General features: G+C 31.4%; 1 protein-coding gene across 1 annotated transcript in view; it reads right to left on the bottom strand.

The window, feature by feature from the left end:
* LOC115885961 (inhibitory POU protein) overlaps window positions 1-16,651 on the bottom strand; it is a 73,544-nt gene extending 56,893 nt beyond the window's left edge. The window contains exon 1 of the mRNA XM_030904995.1: window positions 16,622-16,651. Within this exon, the coding sequence (XP_030760855.1) occupies window positions 16,622-16,651 (30 nt within the window). The remainder of the gene's footprint in view (window positions 1-16,621) is intronic.
* Between the last annotated feature and the right edge of the window lie 7,199 nt (window positions 16,652-23,850).

Below are 23,850 nucleotides of genomic sequence, written 5' to 3'. Positions count from 1 at the left end.
AAAAGAAATAAAACATAAATTTTCAAGATTTAGGGCTGAGTTTAAAAAAATGAACAAAAGCAAGTTTTCAGAAAAAGTATTTTCTCAAAAAAATGCTACGTGGCTTGAAACGTCTTTTTGTTTGCCAAAAGCAGTGCCAAACATGGGAACACCTAAAAAGTCGTTTTTTGAATTGAGTGAGAGAAGTAAAAGAAGAAAGGCCAAGGAAGCTCTTACTAAAACAGATGCCAAGTTACTTACCTACGCGACCAGGGGCGCATATACGGGAGGGGTAATGGGGGTAATTACCCCTCCCAGAGAGAATAAATAAGCTATTTGTGGAACAAACTAAATTTGCCACAAAAGATATTAATAATATCAATTATATAGTTTCAATCAAGAACAATCCTAGTTTGTTTGTTTGCAGTCACAATGCCTTTAAGCGCAAATTTAATTTAAACCTATATAGTACTTCGCTTACTTCTATTACCCACTACCCCTCCCGGACTGAATCTCTAGATGCGCCACTGCACGCGACTCAAATGCAATTGCATGCAAAAGGACATCGAACTGCATCAAAGTTAGTAACTTTGATGCAGTTCTTTGATAACAACAGAAGATCCCTCTGACGATGACGATCCATCTAATACGTTTTCTTCTGACGGGGAATCATCATCTAACTATAAATGGACAAGGTTTTTAGGAATTCATAATTATTTTGTATTTTTTTAGAGTTAATAATTAAATTTCCATATTTTCCTCTTTCTGTTATTCTTATATTGTATTTTTTACCCATACAAATCGTGTAAATTACAAAATTTCACATTAGCTTGCTATTATTCCAAATTAAACTCAATAAAATACATTTGACCGCCTAATTTTTACAAATATTCCTCTGTGCGTCGCTCACATAGCCTACGCACCAAATTTGGTCGCGATCGGACAGCATCAACTTTTGACGTATCTTACGTCAAAACTAACTGTCACAGTGACACGGTCAAGTTGGCCTTGGTCCAATCTATCGACATACCAAATTTCATTTAAATCGGACGATATTTTTATTTGATGACTTTGATGAAAATGAAGTTTAAATATCTCGGTATAGAGTTATCCGGTTATGGCCATATCGAAACAGAAGTAAGACAATAAACAACAAAGGCAATGAGAGTAGCTGAATGTCTGAACGACACCATATGGAAAAATAAATACATAGGTGTCGAGGTCAAGTCAAGAATATACAAGGCTGTCGTCAGACCCATAATGACCTACACAGCAGAAACCAGACCGGATACGGTAAAAACAAAAAGATTGTTGAAAACAGGCGAAATGAAAATCCTCCGCAAAATCACAGGTAAAACGCTGCTAGACAGAGAACGAAGCGACAACATAAGGCAGACATGCAAGGTGGATATCACTAATAAATGGGTATTGAGCAGAAGACGCGAATGGAATGAGCATATAAGCCGAATGGACGAAGGAAGAATAGTAAGGTCAGCTCGAGACAAATCACCACTGGGAAGAAGTACAGGAAGGCTAAGAAAAAGATGGTGTGATAACCTTACCATTGCTGCATCGATTGAAATGGTAGGCATGATGTGAAGAATGAACAGGCAATCTGCCTAATATAGAGTAGGAAGAAGAATATTTTTTTCTTTGATTCATTAATGATCGGGTTTCGTCACGAAACGTCTTCAAAATATCATGAAAAGATGGGTTTTTTTCGAGCCCCATCTACATTCCGTGTTTCAGCCCCCTAGCTCACAGAGGACCCGAGTTACGACCCTTCAAAATCGTTACCAATTTTCTTTTCGCGTCCATGTCGTGTGTCATGGCTGTTCCGGCCGTGTCACAGCCTTCAATTATTATTCCCATCGCGCGTAAAGAAGTTTCACTTCAAAAACAGAATAAACAATTACATCAAGCTGTTTGACCAGTTATACAGGTTGGTCTAAATATATAATTTAATATGGTTGCTCTTATTGCCGGCTTTCAGAAAGAGGTAAATGGTGAATCGTATATTGTTAAGTTATGAAAACCTAAAATTAATTACGGTTGGTGGTTGGAACCTTTGGTATTACAACAGCATTTTACTTTTAATATTGTTTTTTTTTGGTGCGAGTTTTGCTAATCATATTAGCATCATCAGCACATGATTAGAGTTAAACTAATATCCACTAAATGAGCGTTTATATAGGTACTTGGTTAGTACCGACTAAGCGTGACAAGATTAGCCAAGCGAGTGAAAACCAATTGTGCGTAACAATTAATTACCGAGCCAAAAGTAATAGGGAACAGAGAACTGGAAAGACCATTATCTCTGTTTATATTATCTTTATATTTATTTATTTTAACAGTCTCATATGCATCTATCATAGCACTCTCATATCTCTTTCACCTGCAATCTCTCAGTGTAAAATGTAAAGTGTTTTGGTGTATTGTGAATTAGTGTTTTATTTTACTGAAATTAATTATTACAATTTTTTAATATTTGTCTCAAATATTACTCTAAAGCATCATGCAGAACTTTGCAATTAGTGGAACAAATTATTTCAATTACACTTTATACTTTTTTGTTTACCATCATTTACAATATTTTAAAAACACAATTAAAATTAATAGAATATCCTACAGCAACAGCGTGCATTAGTCAGTTGTAACCATAGAGAAAGCCTAATATTTAGCTTATAAAACAATCAATTTTTGATTTCTAACCACAATTTCTCTTGACATAAGATAATCAAAACCCAAAATGACATTTCTCGCAAATTTTGAAGTATAATTAGTGAAAAAGTTAAAAGTTACTTTTGAACTTTTTTTACCAATTGAAAATACCTACCACTAATTTTATCGTTCTGAATGCTTACATTGAAATTAAAGGAACAATCTTCTACACTAATTGTAACCACATATTTATTCCGCTAATTGCGAGGTTCTGAAAGAAGCTTTATTAAAAAAAACCTAAAAAATGCATTTAGGATAAATTAAAAAACGACAAAAAAACAATGTTCTTCCAATACAGAATAAACAATTACACTTTTCATCATTTTATTTGTGGTCAGTATTGATTGTCTATTACGATAACTTTAAAGAAAAACAAACATTGTTGTTTAATTTAGTTGGTTTTAGATTTAACCTAAACTACGTCTAAATATATATTATGCTATAAAAACAGAAAACTTATTAAAGAGAAATAAACTCCAATAAGTGCCTTTAACACCTTTATTTCTTCTTATTTATTGATCCAATTTATTTTAAATTGAATTTATATGATGCCCTTAGTAAAAACAAAACGATTAATATCCGAAAATAAAAGACACGGTCATCATGCACTGACAAATTACTTCGCAATAGAACAACTTCCTCAAACCTGTCCCTTAAGACAAACGTCCCACAATCGGTCTTATTACTTGCATCTAGTCGGCCTGGAAACAGATGAAGAGTTATGGCAGTCGTGACACGTGATAATCGCGGTAATTCCATTGCCAACTCGTTAGTCGCCGCTTTCGCTGTTCGGTACTGCGCCGCTCGGGTAGATTTATTACAGGCGGCGGACTTAGTTATAGGTTACGAGTACAACCCTCATTTGTCTTTTACGTAGACCGTGAAACGCATAGACACAGTTCTTCGTTTTTATTGTGATGCCAATAAAATTGAACTTTTTTGCGAAATTTAAAGGCAACTCAACGAACATTGGAAGTTAAAATTACGTTAAATTAACCACCTGGACTATTAATGACCAACTGGAAATTGATCGAAATTATAAGAATTGACGTTAAAATTCCCATAGTGGGGAATAAAACTAAAGTAATTTGGAAGTTAAAAACAGGTTAACAGGTTATGATGTCTTGTATGAAATATGGGCTATGAAGTCAAAAATAACCGACATGAGGTCATAACATGGTAAATAGAGGTGAGTTTTACTAAAAATAGTCCTAATTTATACTACCTACATTTTACATGGGAAAGAAAGAGGAAAGAGAAAGAATAAGGTTAAGTATTTTTCTTTTTAATATGTGTACGTAAATGAATTTCCCAATAATGAACCAGGAAGACAAAAAAATGTAATAATTGGCATGGCCGTTTGAACATTAATCCAATATGGATGAAATACCTACATATATGCACTTCCTAGTAAATGTAAATAAGTTATTGGTAAGAAGTGGATTACTGGATTCGCAAGATAATTATGTCTGCGGAGAAAAATTTTCTGTGAGATGTAAATGTGATAGGCCCTAAAAAATTATGCGCCATTAAAATTTTATGTATTTTCAACAATTAATTTTAGAATAAATCGTTATTTTCAAGATTCTAACCTATTTTTTCAGCTAACTTCCTTGGTACACTTTTAAAGTTCTTAATTAGTTAATTTAACTTGTTGTAGATAGTATTATTCATAAACACGTCTGTTTATTTTTCTCAATACTTTAGAACAATATCACAAAAAAAATATTTTTTGAAAATAAATTGGAAAAGAAAATGGCCGCTAATGGTGTTTTTAACTATTCGTCTATGAAGTTAGGTTTTCTATAATTTTAAACCTTAAAGTCCGCTTTCTTTGTATGAGGTTAAGATTTTTTTAAATTAATAACCTCAAAGGTTAAAATTTCTTGCTTAAGGTATTTATCCTTTGAGGTGCAAGTTAAAAAATGGGCTATTAGGTCGAAGTCTTGACTACATTATTGGAGTATCGCCGGTAAAACAGAAATCTTTTATTTCCTTTGAGTGACAGTGACAGTTGACAATGATATTTTTTGCTAAGTTCGGTAATTACATCTTCGAGCAATCCGATTTTCACAGTAATCACAGAGAAGAACAATGTAATCATGTGTCCTAAAATGAGAATCTTTATTGAGAGTCACGTGACATGTCAAATTTTTATACTTTTGCTGGCCAATGCATTTACCAAACTGGCCTAAACTAGAAAACTAAATTAGTTTTCTTTGCTTATTATTTTTAAAAGTCTTGTGTTTTGGGATTGTGAGTGTTATTACAGAGGATTGTTTTGATTTTATTGCACATAATGGACACGTTTAAGATTGTGGCGGTAATAAAAAAGAAACGCATTAAATATTCTTTCGTTCCCAACCAGTGGGAACAAGGTAATGTGCTGTGACGTAATAATCCCTCAAAAACTTTTTTAAATGGAAATCACCCCGAGGAAATTAAAAAATGTAATTTTTAACCTGCCGTATGTCTGACTTTCTTCCAAGTCAAAAAACTAAGTTACGTTTACCTTTGAAGCATAATAGCGACTTATGAGGTCGAAATAAATTAAATTTTCAGCCTAATTTGAACTCCTCCAAATAAAGTCTAATTTAAAGTTATTAACAACTAAATTTTAACCTAACTTGAAAACCAAACAATGCCTTAGACACCCGAGACAAATTTGAGGTTTTAATAAAGTAATATTTGACCTACTTTAAGTCCCTGTATCTTAATGACCTCAATAGGTTATCAGTAACTAGATTTTAACCATGCCAGCTAACTCCAACGTTGCTACTTTTCAAAGGCATAATTTTAGGTTATTATTAATTAGTTTACGACCTCATTTTTAGATTTCTCGCACTTTATTCCCTACAAGAAATTTATTAAGTTAAGTATAAGTAAAACTCAACCAAATAGTGGTTAATTTTTCGTGGTCAGTGGTTTTTTCTCATTCCTATGCTAATTGGGAAATATATTGTATATAATTTTGCCTTAATAACTTCTTAATTAAAAATATACAGGATGGTCCGAACTGTATTCCGGAAACTTCAGCAGCATGTTATGCATATAAAAATAAATAAAAAAATTTGTATAAATGTATATCCTATAAAATGCTTAGTTTCTGAGATACAGGGTTTAGAAGTTTCATTTTTATTTCGATTTTTTCCAAATAATTTCTGAAGTAACGTCAATATTTGGGTGAAAATTGGTGTCTGGTATAGTTTCTTGATATGAGAAATTTGATTTTGATGTTAATATGACTCCTTCTTGTAGAGGACGCCACCTGCATATTTTTTAACTAGTTTGAAGAGTAATAACTTTTTTTCCGTACCTGTATAAAACTAATCAGTAAAAAATATACATTTGCGACGATTTCTACGTATAAAAGATCTCTTGGTAAAAATCTACTGGTAATGGTTCTCGAGATATTTGAAATTGAAGTTTCGAAGAAAAATTTATGATTGATTTGAAAAAATAAAAAGGTCCTAATACTGTAATTTCGGTCCAATAACTATCTACTCAACATGTTTATTTTTGTCAATAATGAAATGTATTAACTATTTCCATTCTAAATATCGTGAGAACGGTTGCTCGCAGCAATTTTTACCAAGAGACATAACGAAAGTTTAAAACAAATTCAATTTTTATTTTAAATTCCAAATTTTTAAAATTATTTTTTCGAGAAAAAAATCTTAGACGTGTTTCTGGTGTCGAAATATACTACTGTACTGCAAAATCTATTAACATTTAGCTTATACAATAATATATTCAAGGTTAAAAAACGACATATTGTTCTGCTGGATATATGAAGGCCAATCGTATTTATCTTTGAGATTCCTGCTATGGAAGAAACCAATATAAGTAATAAAAACCAGTTTAAAAAAACACAGTTTACGCAGGATGGACTCTGAATATATGATTAACATAGTTGTTTTTATTATCGACTTTCTCGAATAAAGAATAAACGGCGAATCATATATTTATAAGTTATGACAACCTAAAATTAATTATTAAATATATTCTTCATATTTTTGCAGTAAAGTATTTTTACAATATATTGTGTTCCGTTCATGTCTAATTCCTTTCACGTTATTTGCTTCTCTGGTAAGTGTTAAGCCTTCTTCTGAGTGGCATATCTTTTGGTGGCATATGTGAGTGATGGTATATTTGGTAGCATGAGAGTTTGTGTATCAATAGATTTTATACTCTTGCCATGGAAGAACAGCACGACAGAGTTTCTAGACGGTCACCCGTTTATCCACTCGCATCGTCTCACGTCGCTTAACTTCGGTGATCTATCGGTTGCCGATGTTTTGACGTGGCTTAACCGTTGTTCCTAGTATATTGACTTCTAGATAGATCATTCATAAAGTATACTTTTTTTAAAAATACATGTTATATTTGTCTTGATTTAATTCACACAGAATAATTACTTTTAATAATATTCCTTTGTGTTTTTTTTGGATCAACTACTTGAAGCTATTTACTTATGATAAACAGTGAACATGATGTACATTTTACACAGAATTTTACATCAATACTAAATAAAAACCACTATTTTTAAACATCAAAGACCCATTTTTAAACAAGTGCCGTTTATCGGTATAAAACGATCAAATATAAATGACATTTTTTTTGGAGATAATATATTATTAAACTGTCGCCTGTAAATACCGTTACGATCTAAAATTTTGATTAATGAGACAACTAATTGGTCGTGCTGTTACTATAAATTAATTTTTCACAAGTTTATTTATTATTAAAAGAGATTTTTGGGTTTTAAAGGTTCATTATACCGCTATTAATTAATTTATTTTATGTTTATTATTGTTTTACACGTAGAACGCTTGATTTTTTAGACTAATACACAAATGCATAATCAAAAAACTTTGTATAATTTCGAAAATACCTAGTTCCAAGGGATTTCTGATTAATTACGAATTATCGGATTTTTGAAATAAGCCAGATTGTAGATAATTTAGTACAAAAACAGAAATTTTAGCTTAATATGACATAATACGGAACAAGTAAATATGAAATGATATAAATTATACACAAATACGAAAAAGAGAACAATATAATAATTGTAAACAGTATCCATATATCAAATAAATAAAAATCAAATCGCTTGTTTTATATTAAAAATAATACACTATTACATTCTGGTATCTTGATTGGTTTTTTATTCATATTAAGAAGCAAAATTTTCATTTATTTTAAAACATTACGGGAGGTATTATTATAATAATATTTAATAATTAATTAGATAAAATAAATTATTTATTTATTTTAGTTTTATAAATTGTGATTAATAAAATTGCGTTTATCTCATCAAGGGGATCGAAATCGACATTATACTAAGACACAACTTTTAATTGGCATTAAACGGCCTACACAATTTTGCAACCAAAGGAAAAAGAGTCAATGGTTCACATTTTTTTTTTGAAAAATATTCCAGTGATATGCACGCCTTTCTTAAAAAAATATTAAAAATACAAGAACTGTCCTGAAATCAAAACTATATTAGATATTTACTTTAGATGGTCTATACTTCCTTTGCTATAAATATGGTAATCTTATATCATACAGGATGTTCAAAAATTTTACGCCAAACTTTCTAAAATATAAAATCATTTTTCTTCGTTTTTTTTAAATGGGACACCCTGTATATTATTTTTTCAATAGATGGAGAATTAAAAAATGAACATTTTTTGTATTTAGAGTATTTCAAAATTTTTAACAGTTTCGCAGTTTTATATTTCACATGGCATTTTCCGTAGTAAATTTTTATCAAAGCCACCCAATGATTTTTCTCTCGTATTTTACCGTTGAGAGAGGCAAATGAAATAATACTGCGTGTATCTACAAAACCATTAAAAATTTTGAAATACTTTAAATACAAAAAATGTTCATTTTTTCATTCTCCATCTAATAAAAAAATAATATACAAGGTGTTCCATTTAAAAAAAGCAAAGAAAAATTATTTAATATTTTAGAAAGTTTGGCGTAGAATTTTGAACATCCTCTATGATTTAAGATTACGGTATTTATAGCAAAGTTAAGTATATACCATCTAAAGTTAATACCTAACATAGTTTTGATTTCAGGACAGTTCTTGTATTTGCAATATTTTTTTTAATGAAGGTTGAAAAATATAATTTTTTTATTTATTTATTAATATCTCTAAAACTAGCGAAATATATTTATTCATATCTTAGGATTATGTAAAGTGATCCGATAGGAGGCCAAAAATGCAGTAATATACAGGGTATTATATTTAAAAAAAATCATCCCGATCCACTCACACTTTTTTGAGCCACCCTAAAGAAGTTAAAATATTTTCCTGAAATACATCTTTGTACATATTTTAGGTTTAATATTATTTATTATTCTTAAACAAAATTCCCAAGTTCTTTATTCTAGGAGCTAGAGATGCCCGACGCACTATTGTCGGACTCTGTGTAACAGAATATCATATTTAACTTTACTTAGTCGTTTACTTCTTTCAGTATCTTGCTCGACAGGGTGGTCCGAACTGTATTCCGGAAACTTCAACAGCATATTTTGCAGATAAAAATAAGTAGAAAAGTTCGTATCATAGGCCAGTCGGCAAGTGCATGCGTGCATAAGTGCAATCCGGACAAGCTGGAATAAGTTTTATTTTGTTTATTTTGGTGTCGAGAAGCACGTATTAAATTTGCATTCCCCGTAAAGCCCGGTTTTGGCCGCCATCTTGGAAAAATTGGCTAAAATTCGGTTTATTTTTCATTATTTGTCAATAACTCAATTTCTATCAACTTTAGTGCAAAATATGTGGAGGCCAAAACTAAAGAAGAGGAAAAACTCTATAATAAACGTTGTATGGTTTTTTTTCGTGCGACTACCAAAAGTATCGAATTTTACGAAAACAAAATTAAAGTTTAATTTTATGTACGTGTTCAATATATCCGGGGTTAACTGTATTTGTTTCCACACCACCTTCAGCGGCACCCCCTGATACATAAAGCCTAAAAACTTGTTTGCTACTGGTTGGCAGTAGCCTGCTGTCGCGGTCATAATGGAAGAACGCAATTTGCATTATGACCGCAGTAACGGACTAAATTTTTATTGTTGCGCGACTGGTGGAAAATCAAGTTTAACCGCCTTACCTCTCAAGGAGCTGCCTTGAGGTAAAGTAAAATAGGCCTAATCCACATGTCGTCAACTTAGGTTTCTTTTGAGGTGGAAGGTTCATTAAAGTTCTTTCGTTTTTTATTATGCTACTGGCTATTCAATATAATCTTTCTGAATGTCTTCCACATCTGTATCATATTCCGGATCTGGTTCATAAGGTGCAGAATATTCTTTTCGTTGATCTTTATCGAGAGGAAAATTGTCCTCGTACTCATCTTCGTCTAATTTTGCCACCTCCAAACTAATCGAACAGGATTTGCCCTGACAAAGTGCACACATTACCGAGCAACGCAAACCTGCTTTGCGGAAACTACAAGATGTATTACAACCTTTGGCACATTTACATGAACTCAGATTTAATAATTCTTGGGGAGCTGCATCTTGGGAAGTAGCAATGGGCATCAACCCATTCTTTGAATTTTTCCATCCCCAATCCAGAGGTGATTTTTCATTCCCATACCATTGCTGTACGTACGGAAGGAGTGCAAGCGAGCTGCGTCTTTGGTCGGTGGTAATGATGCTAGGTTTGGTAAGCTTTTGGTAATAGGTTTTACGAAACACTGATATCTGTACTTATCTAATGAGTCGCATTTTTTGGATCCATATAGATGTAGAAGAAATCGTTCTCCAGCTTTTTCTATACCTTCTGCGGGAATGCGTTTGGGTCTTTGAAAGTTTGTGCAGCTGTCTGTAATAATTCTTTTTCTTTCTGTAAAACTTTAACGAATTTCATTTTTTTTTGCCTGTATAATGCGGATATGGTGTCGCAGCCACTAAATGCGTGGAGAAATAAAAAGAGTAAGGTTCTCGGAAAGACAAAAACTGCCTAGAATAGACTAAATAATAACTGCTTTGAATATATTTAGCGTGTTTAAACAGAGATAACTTGGAAACGGGTCGTTACACGGAAAAAGTACATAGAACGTTTTTTATAGAGTTTCTCCTCTTCTTTAATTTTAGTCTGTACATTTTTTGCACTAAAGTTGATAGAAATCGAGTTATTGACAAATAATGAAAAATAAACCGAATTTTAGCCACTTTTTCCAAGATGGCTGCCAAATCCGGGCTTTGAGGGTTGTGCAAATTTAACACGTGGTTCCTTACACTAAACTAAACAAAATAAAATTTATTCTAGCTTGTCCGGATTTGCTCCCGCCATAAGTTATTTTTTAATACTTGGCGACTGGCCTATAAATGTATGTCCTAAAATGCTTACTTTCAGAGATACAGGGTGTAGAAGTTTCATTTTTATTTCGATTTTTTCTAATTAATTTCTGAAGTAACGTCAATATTTGGATGAAAATTGGTGTCTGGTATTTTATTGATATGAGAAATTTGATATTGATGTCAATATAACTCCTACTAGTAGAGGGCGCCACCTACATGTGTTTTAACTGTTTTAAAGCATAATAACTTTTTGTCCGTACCTGTATAAAACTACCGAGCAAAAAAATATACATCTCTGTGACTTTTTACGTAAAAAATATCAACCGTTCTTAAGATATTTAGGATGGAAATAGATATTACATGTCATTATTGACGAAGAATAAACATGTGTTGAGTAGATACTTATTTCACTGAAATAATAAATTTGGAAAAATTTTATTTTTTTAAATTCATCATAATTTTTTCTGCAATAAATGATGATAAAACAGTTTCTGTTGAACTTTTGGCACAAAAACATTTCAAATTTATGATTTCAGTCTAATAACTAGTTAGTCAACATGTTTAATTTATGTCAATAACAGGTATTGATAATTTCGATTCCAAATATCTCGAAAACCATTAGTCGTAGCGATTTTTACCAAGACACCTTTTTTACGTAAAAAACGTAGTAAATGTATATTTTTTTACTAAGTACTTTAATACAAGTACGGACGAAAAGTTATTACTCTTCAAACCAGTTAAAAAATATGTAGGTGGCGCCCTCTATTACGAGCCCTAACAACTATATGTTGGGACAAGGATCTTTTTGGCAATAAAACTAGTAATTTGTTAAAACGACTCAATTTATTTTGTTTATTATCCTAAATTCAAACATTACAATATGATCTAGAAAATTTTACTATATTTTTATAACTTTGCAAACAAATCACTTTTGATAATAGCTTATTTTGCCAAAATCAAGCCAAATTTGCCAAACTATATATTGGGACAGCACAACAAGAAATTTGTTTAATACGGAATTACATCAGCTTTCGTCTTAATAACTGCCTGAACTCTTAATGGCACTGTATTTACCAAAGATTGGCACATTTGAGAAGAAAAATTATCCCAAATTTCCTCCAGTTTTGTCCGCAAATCAAAAATTGTTCGTTGAGGGTGGTTTCTTAAATATTGCTTCATTTTATGCCACACAGTTTCTATAACATTGAAGTCTGGACTACTTGCAGGGTGGGACAGAACAGATTTTGCTGAATGGCACGATGCTCCACCTTGTTGGAAAATATAGTCTTCGTTTGGAAACAATTCTTGAGCACTAGGCAAAAGTGAGGTCTCAAGTATATGTTGATATTTTTGGGCGTTAACAGTGTCATCTATAAAATTTAATTTGCCAAAACCTCTTGCTGACATGCAACCCCAAACCATAATCCCCTTAGGAAATTTAACAACCGTCTTTAAGCAATCTTTATAAAAGGCTTCTGCTTTATTTTGTATTATTCGTTTTCGATGATCTCCAACGCTAACATCAAATTTAGACTCAACGCTAAATATGCCCTTATTCCAATCATTTTGTGTCCACGATAATTTAGATTTTGCCCAATTGTAGCGATTTTTCTTTTGAATTTCTGTCAGTAGCGGTTTTTCTTTGGCCTAAATAAGAATTTGTATCAATAATCTTCAGGTAATTGATTATCCACACACAATAAAGTTTACCTTGTAAAACCCCAGACCGCATTTATCGATATATTTTCGGCAACATTCTCTTGATATATTTAAACCAGTTACAGTATTCCATTTAACTGTTACTTCGCGAAGAGTACTTCTTCTCGTCTCGCAGACTTGCAAATTTTTACTAAATTTCGTAAATCTCTCTGAGATACAACTTTTGGCCTTCCCAAACTTTTACCTCTAACGTCTACATTGGCAGATTCGCCGTATTCTTTTTATTATATTAAAGACCGTGGTTTTTGGAATACTTAAATCATCAGAAATTTTTGGAAATGTTTTTTACTGTATTGACGAATTATAATTTCGCGTAGTTTTTAATTTGTAGCTATTCCACGGACCATTACTTTGAATTAAATTTACAAAATTGAAAATTAAAAAAAATTAAAATTACTTACAGTAAATCTCACTACTCAAAGTATCGCGTCACTCACAAGCTGTCAATGCTGATGTAAACCATAAGCGTAAACAGTTTGCGACATTTGTGACGTTTATAGCAAAGTCGCCTATGATGATATTTATTATTTAAAAATACTTGTCCCAACATTTAGTTGTCAGCAAATTTGTCCTTTTATGAACAAAATCCGCTACTGTAAATATGGATTGATTTACAAATTCATAAAAATATTGTCAAGTTGTTTAGGATATATGGCTATGTTTATATTTAAAAAATTAAACATATATTTTTCAGTCAATTTGAAAAGCCAGGGCAATAATTCCAAAATATGACCTTGTTCCCACATATAGTTGTTAGGGCCGTAGTAGGATATCAAACTTATATCATATATAATTGACATTAAAATCAAAGTTCTCATGTCAAAAAACTCCCAGGCACCAATTTTTATCCAAATATTGACGTTACTTCAGAAATTATTTGAAAAAAATCAAAATAATAAAGAAACTTCTACACCCTGTATCTCCGAAAATAAGCATTTTAGGACATACATTTATACGAACTTTTTTACTTATTTTTATGTGCAGAATATGCTGCCGAAGTTTCCTGAATACAGTTCGGACCACCCTGTATAGAGGGCGTTGGCGACCTCTCGCATGTACTTATGATGTGTGTCATCAGTGTTTCATAAGTACACGGGAATCTACAGTTTATCGCCGAATCTGAACGGTACTATTTGAGAGGCTGTACTATGCAAACAAATCGCTTACTACCAAACGTAAATTAACATTTAAAAAATATCTATCAGTACATTAATAAACCTTTTTTTACTCAAAATCCTTCTTTTAACATTCAGTGTAATTCAACAAAAATATCCTCTACTTTAACACAAAACTGTAGCATTTTCAACATAAGGAAACATTTCCTTTCTACGATTTGAACAGCTATCATTTTCCAGAAAGAACAAGTAGGTTTCAGCCTGTAAGACTGACGCCTCGTCATAAGTCAAGGGCGTCAAAACTTTTAACGTTTCAGGAGCGATAACTTCAGTAAACTGGCCTGTCAAGGAAATTTCCGGAAATCTGAAGAATATATCTTAAAATGTCGAGTTTTTTATATATTTTTTTATCCACCATACAGTAATATATCGATTATTGATATTCTTTTAAAATGGTTTTACTTATATGAAGATTTTACTTATAGGCGGCTGATTTATTTACAACGTACAAACATATAAATTATTTATGAGTTCTATGTAATGCATGTTCTTATAAGTTAGTTTATGTAGATTGTAGTTTGACATAATACAAAACAAAATAACAGATTTAGAAAAAAATCTTAACATTATAATTGTGTTGAATATGAGAGAGCTTGTACTACCTGTGAAGTACATAAATTAATAAGTTATTCGATCAATGGAGTGGTTATTGTTTCTAGAATTATTTTTTATTAGGCATATGGTAAATTGTCTAGTGTTTGAAGTATACAAGGTTTACCATAATATCAAAATAGCTGAGTTAGTTTATTTAGAAAATTAATTTTTGTTCCTCTAAATGAAATCTACTACTTATGTTGCCATATTATCAAGATGTTGTTTTTTGATTGAATATTTAAAAAAATCCAAAAACTTCTTCGAGAAATACAGTATTTACAAAAAAATACCTATAACTAGTCCAGAATATTTATCAAAAATTCTTATAATAAAGTTAACCACAAAACGACTATTAGGCAAAAATTATGGCAAGAAATATACAGGGTAGTCCGAACTGTATTCCGGAAACGTCGGCAGCATATTCTGCAGATAAAAATAAGTAAAAAAGTTTGTTTAAATGTATGTCAAAAAATGCTTAGTGTCGGAGATACAGGGTGTAGAAACTTCATTTTTAGTTCGATTTTTTCTAAATAATTTCTTAAGTAACGTCAATATTTGGATGAAAATTGGTGTCTGGAAGTTTTTTGACATGAGGAATTTCATTTTTATGTCAATATGACTCCTACTTATAGAGGGCGCCACCTACATATTTTTTATGGGTACTGGGTCACCATTATGGGTGTTCAACGCTGGGGCCATTCAACACCTTCAACTAAACACTTCTCAATTTAACAACTTTATTCTTACTTCAGTTATTATACATCGAACAATGCCATGAGAGATCGCCGAGCGACATGGAGCAATCGAACCACTCAAAAATATCTCTCTCTCTCTCTCTAACCTAAACATAACCCTAGTTAATCCTAACCACAGATCATACCTAAAATCTATCTCTAGACGTACCACAGACTTGGTAAATAGGGAGGGTAAGATCACATGACCCCACATTTTTAACTGTTTTGAAGAGTAGTAACTTTTCGTCCGTACCTGTATAAATCTATTGAGTAAATAAATATAGATTTACGACTTTTTATACGTAAAAAAGGTCTCTTGGTAAAAATCACTACAAGTAGTGGCTCTCGAGATATATGGAATTGAACTTATTAATACCTGTCATCATTGACGTAAATTAAACATGTTGACTAAATAGTTATTAGACTGAAATCATAAATTTGAAATGTTTTTATACCAAAAATTCAACAGGAACTGTTTTATCATCATTTTTTTGCAGAAAAATTTATGATTAATTTAAAAAAATAAAAATTTCCTGAACTTATTGTTTCTGTCAAAATAACTATCTACTCAAAGTGTTTATTTTTTTCTCAATAATGACATGTATTGACTATTTCCATTCTAAATATTTTGAGAATGGTTGCTCCTAGAGATTTTTACCAAGAGGCATTTTCTTTACATAAAAAATCACGGAAATTTTTTCACTCAGTAGTTTTATGCAGGTACGGACAAAAAGTTATTACACTTCAAAACAGTTAAAACACATGTAGGTGGCAACCTCTACAAATAGGAGTCATATTGACATGAAAATCAAATTTCTCATGTCAATAAACTCCCAGACACCAATTTTCATCCAAATATGGAGGTTACTTCAGAAATTATTTGGAAAAAATCGAAATAAAAATGAAATTTCTACACCCTGTATCTCCGAAACTAAGCCTTTTTGGACATACAATACGAACTTTTTTACTTATTTTTATCTGCAAAATGTGCTGTCGCAGTTTCCGGAATACAGTTCGGACCACTTTGTATATGTACATGTATGTATGTCAGATTTAGCTCTTGGTAATTCAGAGAATAGATATAGAAATATAATATAGAACTTTTTTTCTATTTTCATTCTACTGAAAGCACGAACAATCAACCCAGTGTCTTTTTATATGAAAAATAACAGGTAGTTTGTTCCTTATTATTTGCTTATATTATGTATTAATTATGAAGATATTTTCAAGGGGGGGGGACCAAGATTATTCATATAAATCTAAAAATAAAAAAAACCTTACTAATAAATGGAAAGTTCAAAATTAAATAACAACTTTGCAAAATATGCCTCATGACACAAAACAAATATAAGAAAGTAATTAATTTAAACTCACATTATGTCTGGGTGACCACGAATTGCACATTATCGAGGCATCTTCTAGTATTCGACTCTGAAAAAAATAAGAACAATGTACAGTATATAATCATTTTGTTTGAAAAATCAGTTGTTAAATATTACACCTAAAAGATATTTTGTAACGTAGTATCTCAATGAAACTAATACGATCGAAAAAAACTGCTTCAAAGACGGCTGGGGAATGATAATACTAATTTTGGCGAGGTCAGTCCCTAGACGTCACTTTGTTGGCTCGTACATTTTGATATTTTAATGGCGCTTACTGCCAGTTGACCTTCAGTGAGTTGTAATGTATTTTTATATTGAGTAAGAATTATTTGTGAATGGTGTAGTTTAAAAATCTATAAAAAAAAGTTTTGAAAGAGATTTGTCTCTGAAAAAGTTCTATAATTTTTTAATCTTTCTATAATTAGTGCTAATTTTTGAGAAGGTGTATGTCAGTTATGAGTAAATAATGTCTAGATATTGACCTTGTCAAAATTATTATCGATTGTCATTCCTCAACCGTTTTTGGCGATGGTTTTTTCGATCATATGGTATATTTCAGTTTAGGTTAGTTATAAAAATATATCAGTCAGGCTTTGATGTTAGTAATGGACAAGGTGTTTAGGTTTGTAATGGTTTGGTGAAAACTTAACATTGTTCAAAAATATAAATATTACGAGAAAACCCAATGAACTTACGCCAATGAATTCCACGTAAAATGTTCACTAATAATCCATTTTTAACTTCTATAATATAGATGAATTATCAATTTGAATTTCTAAGCAACAAGTCCGCAAATGACGCTATGTTTTCCCTCCTTAATATAGTTTACTTCAGCCTAAATAACCATCATTCTACAGCAACAATTTTCTGTGATTTTTCTAAGGCGTTCGACTGTGTAAATCATAAGATCCTAATTAATAAACTGCAGCAGTATGGGTTCAGTGGAACATCTCTCGAATGGTTTAAGTCGTATCTGAGCAACAGAAGTCAACTTGTGAGGGTGGATACCACGTTATCTTCTAGCAAGCCAATAGAATGTGGAGTACTACAAGGCTCAGTATTAGGCCCTATTTTATTTCTTCTTTTTATTAACGACATTGCTAACATAAACATCAGTGATAAAATATGTATTTTTGCGGACGACACTAGCTTCACTTGGAGCAACAAGGACGTCACGGCACTTCATAGGATTATATCAAATGACTTAATCACCATTAAATCTTGGTGCGATTTGAACCTCCTGAGTCTCAACATTTCTAAAACTAAAGCTTTGTCGTATAAAAACTCGCTGCAGCCTTTTGTACTTAACAACACCACCATTGACGTCGTAAAATCTGTAAAATTCTTAGGGCTTGTTGTAGACAATTCTCTGAAATGGGACATGCATATCGAAGCTTTGTCGAAAAAATTAAGCTCTGCCTGTTTTGCATTAAGATCTGTTTCTAAGGAACTTAACTTGTCAGTGGCTAGAACTGTTTATTATGCACTTTTTGAGTCGCACCTCAGATATGCCCTTGCATTCTGGGGTACGTGTTGTACGACTCAATTTGACCGCATTTTCAAGCTACAGAAGAGAGCCGTTCGATATTCACTGAGACTAAACAGCAGAACTCATTGCCAGGACTTTTTTTAAAAATTAAAAATATTAACTCTTCTTTCCTTATTTATATTTGAATCCGTTTGCCTAATACATAAGCATGTATCAGCTTCTCATGAAAGGCCATCTCACACTTATCCACTCAGGAACGCGGAGCAAGATCTTTATTTACCTACCCCATGCTCAGAGTTAGTTAAAAGTTCAATATTATTCAACATACAACTCGAAAAAAATGCACAATTACCTCCCATTTGAAATCATATCCATAACATCATTTTCTTCATTTCGCAAAGCATTGAAATCTTATTTACTAGACAAGGCTTTCTACGCCGTAAATGACTTATATTTTGATAATCGAATTTGATCTTGTAAACACTGGTCTAATGTTTGCTCTTACTATATTTACCAATGACATCGAAATAAATTTATCTAGGGGTCATTGATATTTACTATAAACTTACTACATATTTTTGAATATTATTTTAATTTTTTTATGCTTTGACACTGTAAACATTTAAAAATGTTTATTTTAAACAATAAGACTGACAATGTTATTTGTTATTTGTATAATGTTTTGTATTCTCTTTTGTTTGTTTGTTTGTTAGTTTACTTTGTTTGTTTATTTTACATTTGTCTACAAATTGCAAAATTTTTTGACAATAAAGGCGTTTATTTATTTATTTTACTTAGATAACCCAAGTAGCAAAACGAAATTCTAAAAGGATTGAATTATTTTATAACAGTGGAATAGCGTTGTCTTAAGGACTGCTTGATTTTATTAAGCGTTGGTTTCGACCATTCTGTTTTTTAATAAAAGTTGTCATATTAAAGTATTTTCTAGTGGTTTTTACAACGTATCCTATAACGCATTAAACTATAATTTCTTTTAGTATGATATAACACTTAATAAGACAATGCTATATGATAACAAACATATTATTTTATTAGACTCTTATACCCACGATGTAAGAGTTCTATAATATTCATATAACTAGTAGTCACAAGATCATATATTAGTTACTTAAACTTGTCTTATTAAAGTTGTATTACGTTGTATGATAGAATGTTTTATTGCGTTAAACTACGGTGCTGTATACAACACCAGTTATATAGCCTTATATGATAATATAAGGCTATATAACTGGTGTTGTTGTTATATAATAAATTATGATTAACAAAATAAATTCGCTGTAATATCTACATTATAAAACTGGTAATGTATAATATAACCTCATTTTAATTTAAATGGTATACCTAGTTATTTAGTTTGTTATTGTTGTTGTTGCAAAAGTAATATCTACGTACGAGTATAATCAATCACAGCTATTATGAATTCTGGACAAAGTTGGAAAAAAGTTAACAAACGCAGTGGTAGTTATAAAGAACATGTAAGAAAAAACTCCTCGAAATTACGGCAAATAATCCCCAGAATTCCCTGGGTTCTCAAAAGCCAAAATCTCTCGGGTTGTCTGGCTTCTTCAAAGCATTGTTGCCACGTTGATGTATAAGTTTTACTGTAGTAAATGTTTGTATTGTTTTATTGTTGTCTTTCCAAGTCCTTAGGTTGCCGCTCACTCGTTGGGCACGCATGAAATACATTGCGTGCATGAATCCATGAAAATCTGATCATGTTTGTTAGTTTAAATACTAATCAAATGAGATTTTGCAACATCTATTTGTCACAAATCTCAATATGTCCAAAATAGTTCTATAGTGCCTGGAAATTCTGCGTAATGATAGATATTTATCCTATACCGTTTTATTTTGCAACAAAGACTTATTAAAGGGATTCATTTATGATAAAATGGTTGCATTATAATTCGTTATGTTTAAGGCAGAATTTTTGTATGGCCTATGGCCACCATTATATGAAGCAAAATTAAAAACATCAAAATAAATTGTAAAATGTTATTTTTGAGAACTATTTTATGATAAGATTCCCACATAACAGTAATAAAGTGTTTACTTAAATTAAAAACAAAAATTTTTGAAAATTTTATTTTATTTTATTGTTTAAATTTATATGTAAACCTTAATCGAAATTAAAGCGCTTTTATTTTTTGCCAAATACATACCTATAATCTACCAGTAAAATTTTCGGCGCAACAAAAATTGTCCCTACTTTTCAAACCCTATTAATGATTTTTTATATTACATATTTGTTGTACCTTCTGGCTCTACCCGCCATTTTCATTGTCGAGTAAAGTCTCCTTTTTAACAATCCACATCCTCTAGGTTCATTTTACGACACGCTTAAAATATAATTTGCTCCTAATATTCTTCGGTAAAAAATAAAATACTCTTGTACCTCGCTAAATGATTAAATGTTTTTATTGTTCTGTTTCTTAGATGTGACCACGTAATACACAATAAAACTAGTTTTATAATATTCAAATAACGCTGTGTAAAATAGTTGCATAAGAGTTGTATACCCTTTTTATAGAACTTCTATACTACTAAACGGTTGTATAAAAATGGGCCTTTTTTGGTTGTAAAGCTATCATATTACGGTCATATAGCACGTTATATGAATTGAGGTATCCTATAAAAATTATCACATAGCTGTTTATACAGCCTTTATAAAATAAAATTTGCTACTTGGGAAGTAAGTTCTCTGACCAATGAAATGCGAAGAGGAGTGTCTTAAATTGCATCTTTTCAAAATTACCATGTAAGAAAGGCGTGACAATTAAGGTTTACTTATAGAGAGGTTTAACTATCGAGACTATAGTAAAAAAAATTAAATGTAGAAGTTGTAATATTTTACCTGAACCGTTAGAAAGTGAAATAAAAATACACAATAGACGATCAGAAAGTAAATAAAAATGTATAACTTTACTAAATACATAGTCTACCTTTGAGGCCATTCTAGCAGTTGCATTGATTAAAAATAATTCAAAAACGCAAATATAGACACACTATACAAATTTGAAATCTGAAGAAATAAAAATAATCAGAGAAAACGTTACAACTCTTACATTTAAAGTTATTTACTACCTCCAATATAGATAACCCTTCCGCGGCATCGCACCAAATATATCTGAAAACCCTATACATAACAAGCTACTTTAATTTTAAAACACTTGGTTCGTACGGTATATACAAAAATATTTAAAAATAAAAGTGTTAAGTCATGGCTTTAACTAACTCAAAAACGTCGTCACTTGACTCTCTATCTCGATAAGACATTTAACCTGTCAGAGCAAGTACGATAATCCGGTAACACAATAAACTCGAACCCATTTAAATATCAAGTGTATCCAATAAAAGACACACCGAAGTAATCCCGTGTAATTTTTGGCACGTGCGCCGTGCGTAGCGTAAAGATAGGGCCACGTGCCGCGGCAGAAGGGCGAAGGAATACAACTTCAGCCATGTCTAATTACGCAGTTAGGCAGTGGCGTGTGTTCTGAAGGAAAAAAAGAGGCGTCAAAAAAATTTATAACTTGTAACAGAAGATAAATTGTTCACGAATCTCTAGTTTTTAGATTTTAAATGGGCTTGAGCTTTTTTTAAATTATGTGCAAAAATAAACAATTTTCTTTTAATTTACTTTGCAATAGTTTCTAGTTATTTTCTTGATTAATTATTGAGAGTGCCATGGCTTCGTTAAAAACATTAATTTTTAATCAAGGAGCCTTGGAAAAATATATTTGATTGTGTAATGTTTTTCGTGTCTTGTCCTGGCCGGTTAAAAGATGACCATATCGTATTGTTAATCATATATCAATTTTTTCAAATGGAACAAGGGTGGCATTATCATTAGGACATTTGGAAAAAGCATTTTTACGAATAATTTGGTACAACACACTTGGTTTATCGAGTCAATTTGTCGTTATGAACCGCATGTTTCAATTTCAAATAAACCACATGCAAAAATGTCAAAAGTTGACATATGTATGTCATTCTATTCATCTTGAGAGTGTCATTTTCTATCGAATAAAGTAGAAATATACCTAGGATGTCATTTTAAACTCAAAAGTTTTAGTCATTTCCGGTGAAACAGAAAGTGACCTACTCTTATATCGGAGGCGGTGGGAACAAGCTTTTGCTTCTGCACTTGACTAAAAATATGATACCCACCTATATGTTACACTACATACCAAAGGGCGCCACTTATTTCAAAGGGATGCTGATACTTTACAAAGGATAGTACAAACTGAAATAAGAAAATTTGTACAAGTGTATTAATTGAATGAAAACTAAAATTAGTATAGCTATTAAATATTTTGAGAAACTGGATCAACCAATGAAACAATTCAAATACCCAAAAAAATAAGATTTATTACTTGCTAGAAATATTCGGTACCTATTCGGCACAGCAATTATATACATGAATATACAAGAATTATATTTAAGAAACTTTATCTTAAAACTAGTTTAAAATCAAATTATGTCTTTTCAGATATTTTTCAAACAATTATAATATAAAAAGAATACTTTTAGAGACGGTCTAAAAGAAAGGCATGTGAAGTTTTTTTCTACCGAATGGAATGTCAAAGAAAATCTTATCAAAACTATAGATCCATTAACATCTCAACAATCAAAAACTATATGGGACCTTTAACCATCTATAGGATAACAAAATCACAATATTTTTCCCATATTGTGAAAAATACCAGCCAAATAAATTTAATTCTCAAAATGGTGACCTCAGCAACGGCCAAATCCGAGGTGACGATTTTGACGTTTCCCGTCTTGTCGATACACCAGGGTACGATCCAATATTTTCGATATAGAGAGCGTTCCGAAATTTATGTGTTGTAGAAATGTAAAAAGAATATCGATACAATAATAAAATACCGTCTATAATAAAACAAAGTAGCATTTGGAAAATGAAAATGCTACAATACTTAATCTTGTTTTTTTATCTAAAAAAGTAATAGGGGTATTTTTTGTATTTACCTGGTGCCTCTCAAAGGCAGAAACGCACCCGGTAAATACGAAAAATAGCAGATAAGTTTTTTTTTCTTTTGGAGGGTGCGCTCACACTCCTTCAGGACTCACGAGCCGCCATTGATTTAGAGTTTATATTAGAAAGATGTATTTATTATTATTATTCATTTCTGATATATTTGAGATTTTTTTGGGGTTCATAAAATTATTTCCTTTCTTTTTTTACGAAGAGTAAGAACATCTCTAGAAGTTTAAAAATCAGAATGTACCAAACAACAATACGACCAATGCATGTGAAACGAGGACGTCCAATGCAACGGAAAGTTCGAGGCTAGAGTTTTGGGAAAGAAAAATACTGAGGAAGATTTTTGGAGGAAAGAAGATGACAACATATGGACCAGAAGAACAAATGAAGAATTAAAGCAACTATAACGGGCACCGAGTATAATAGCCATAGAGACATCTCGGTCTATCAGCTAACTTTATTTTATGTAGGTAATACCTGAAACATCCGTGGCCAGAAAGGAATTGACTCATGGCATAGTTCATTTCTCCATATTCTCTATTTATCCAACACTCTAGGTTCTTTATAAGTGTTCTAGTCCATTTACCTTTCCCATTTCTGTTTTGACTCCATCTTTTACACCATATTTCCAGAACTGTGTTTCGAGTTTCTTCCGCTGTTCTTCCTGAATGTTCTTGCCTTTCCATTCTTTCTTCAATTA

This window comes from Sitophilus oryzae, unplaced genomic scaffold, assembly GCF_002938485.1.
Source record: "Sitophilus oryzae breed Bouriz unplaced genomic scaffold, Soryzae_2.0 scaffold_465_pilon_pilon, whole genome shotgun sequence".
NCBI classification, from domain to species: Eukaryota; Metazoa; Arthropoda; class Insecta; order Coleoptera; family Curculionidae; genus Sitophilus; species Sitophilus oryzae.
This window is presented reverse-complemented; position numbering and strand designations above follow the sequence as displayed.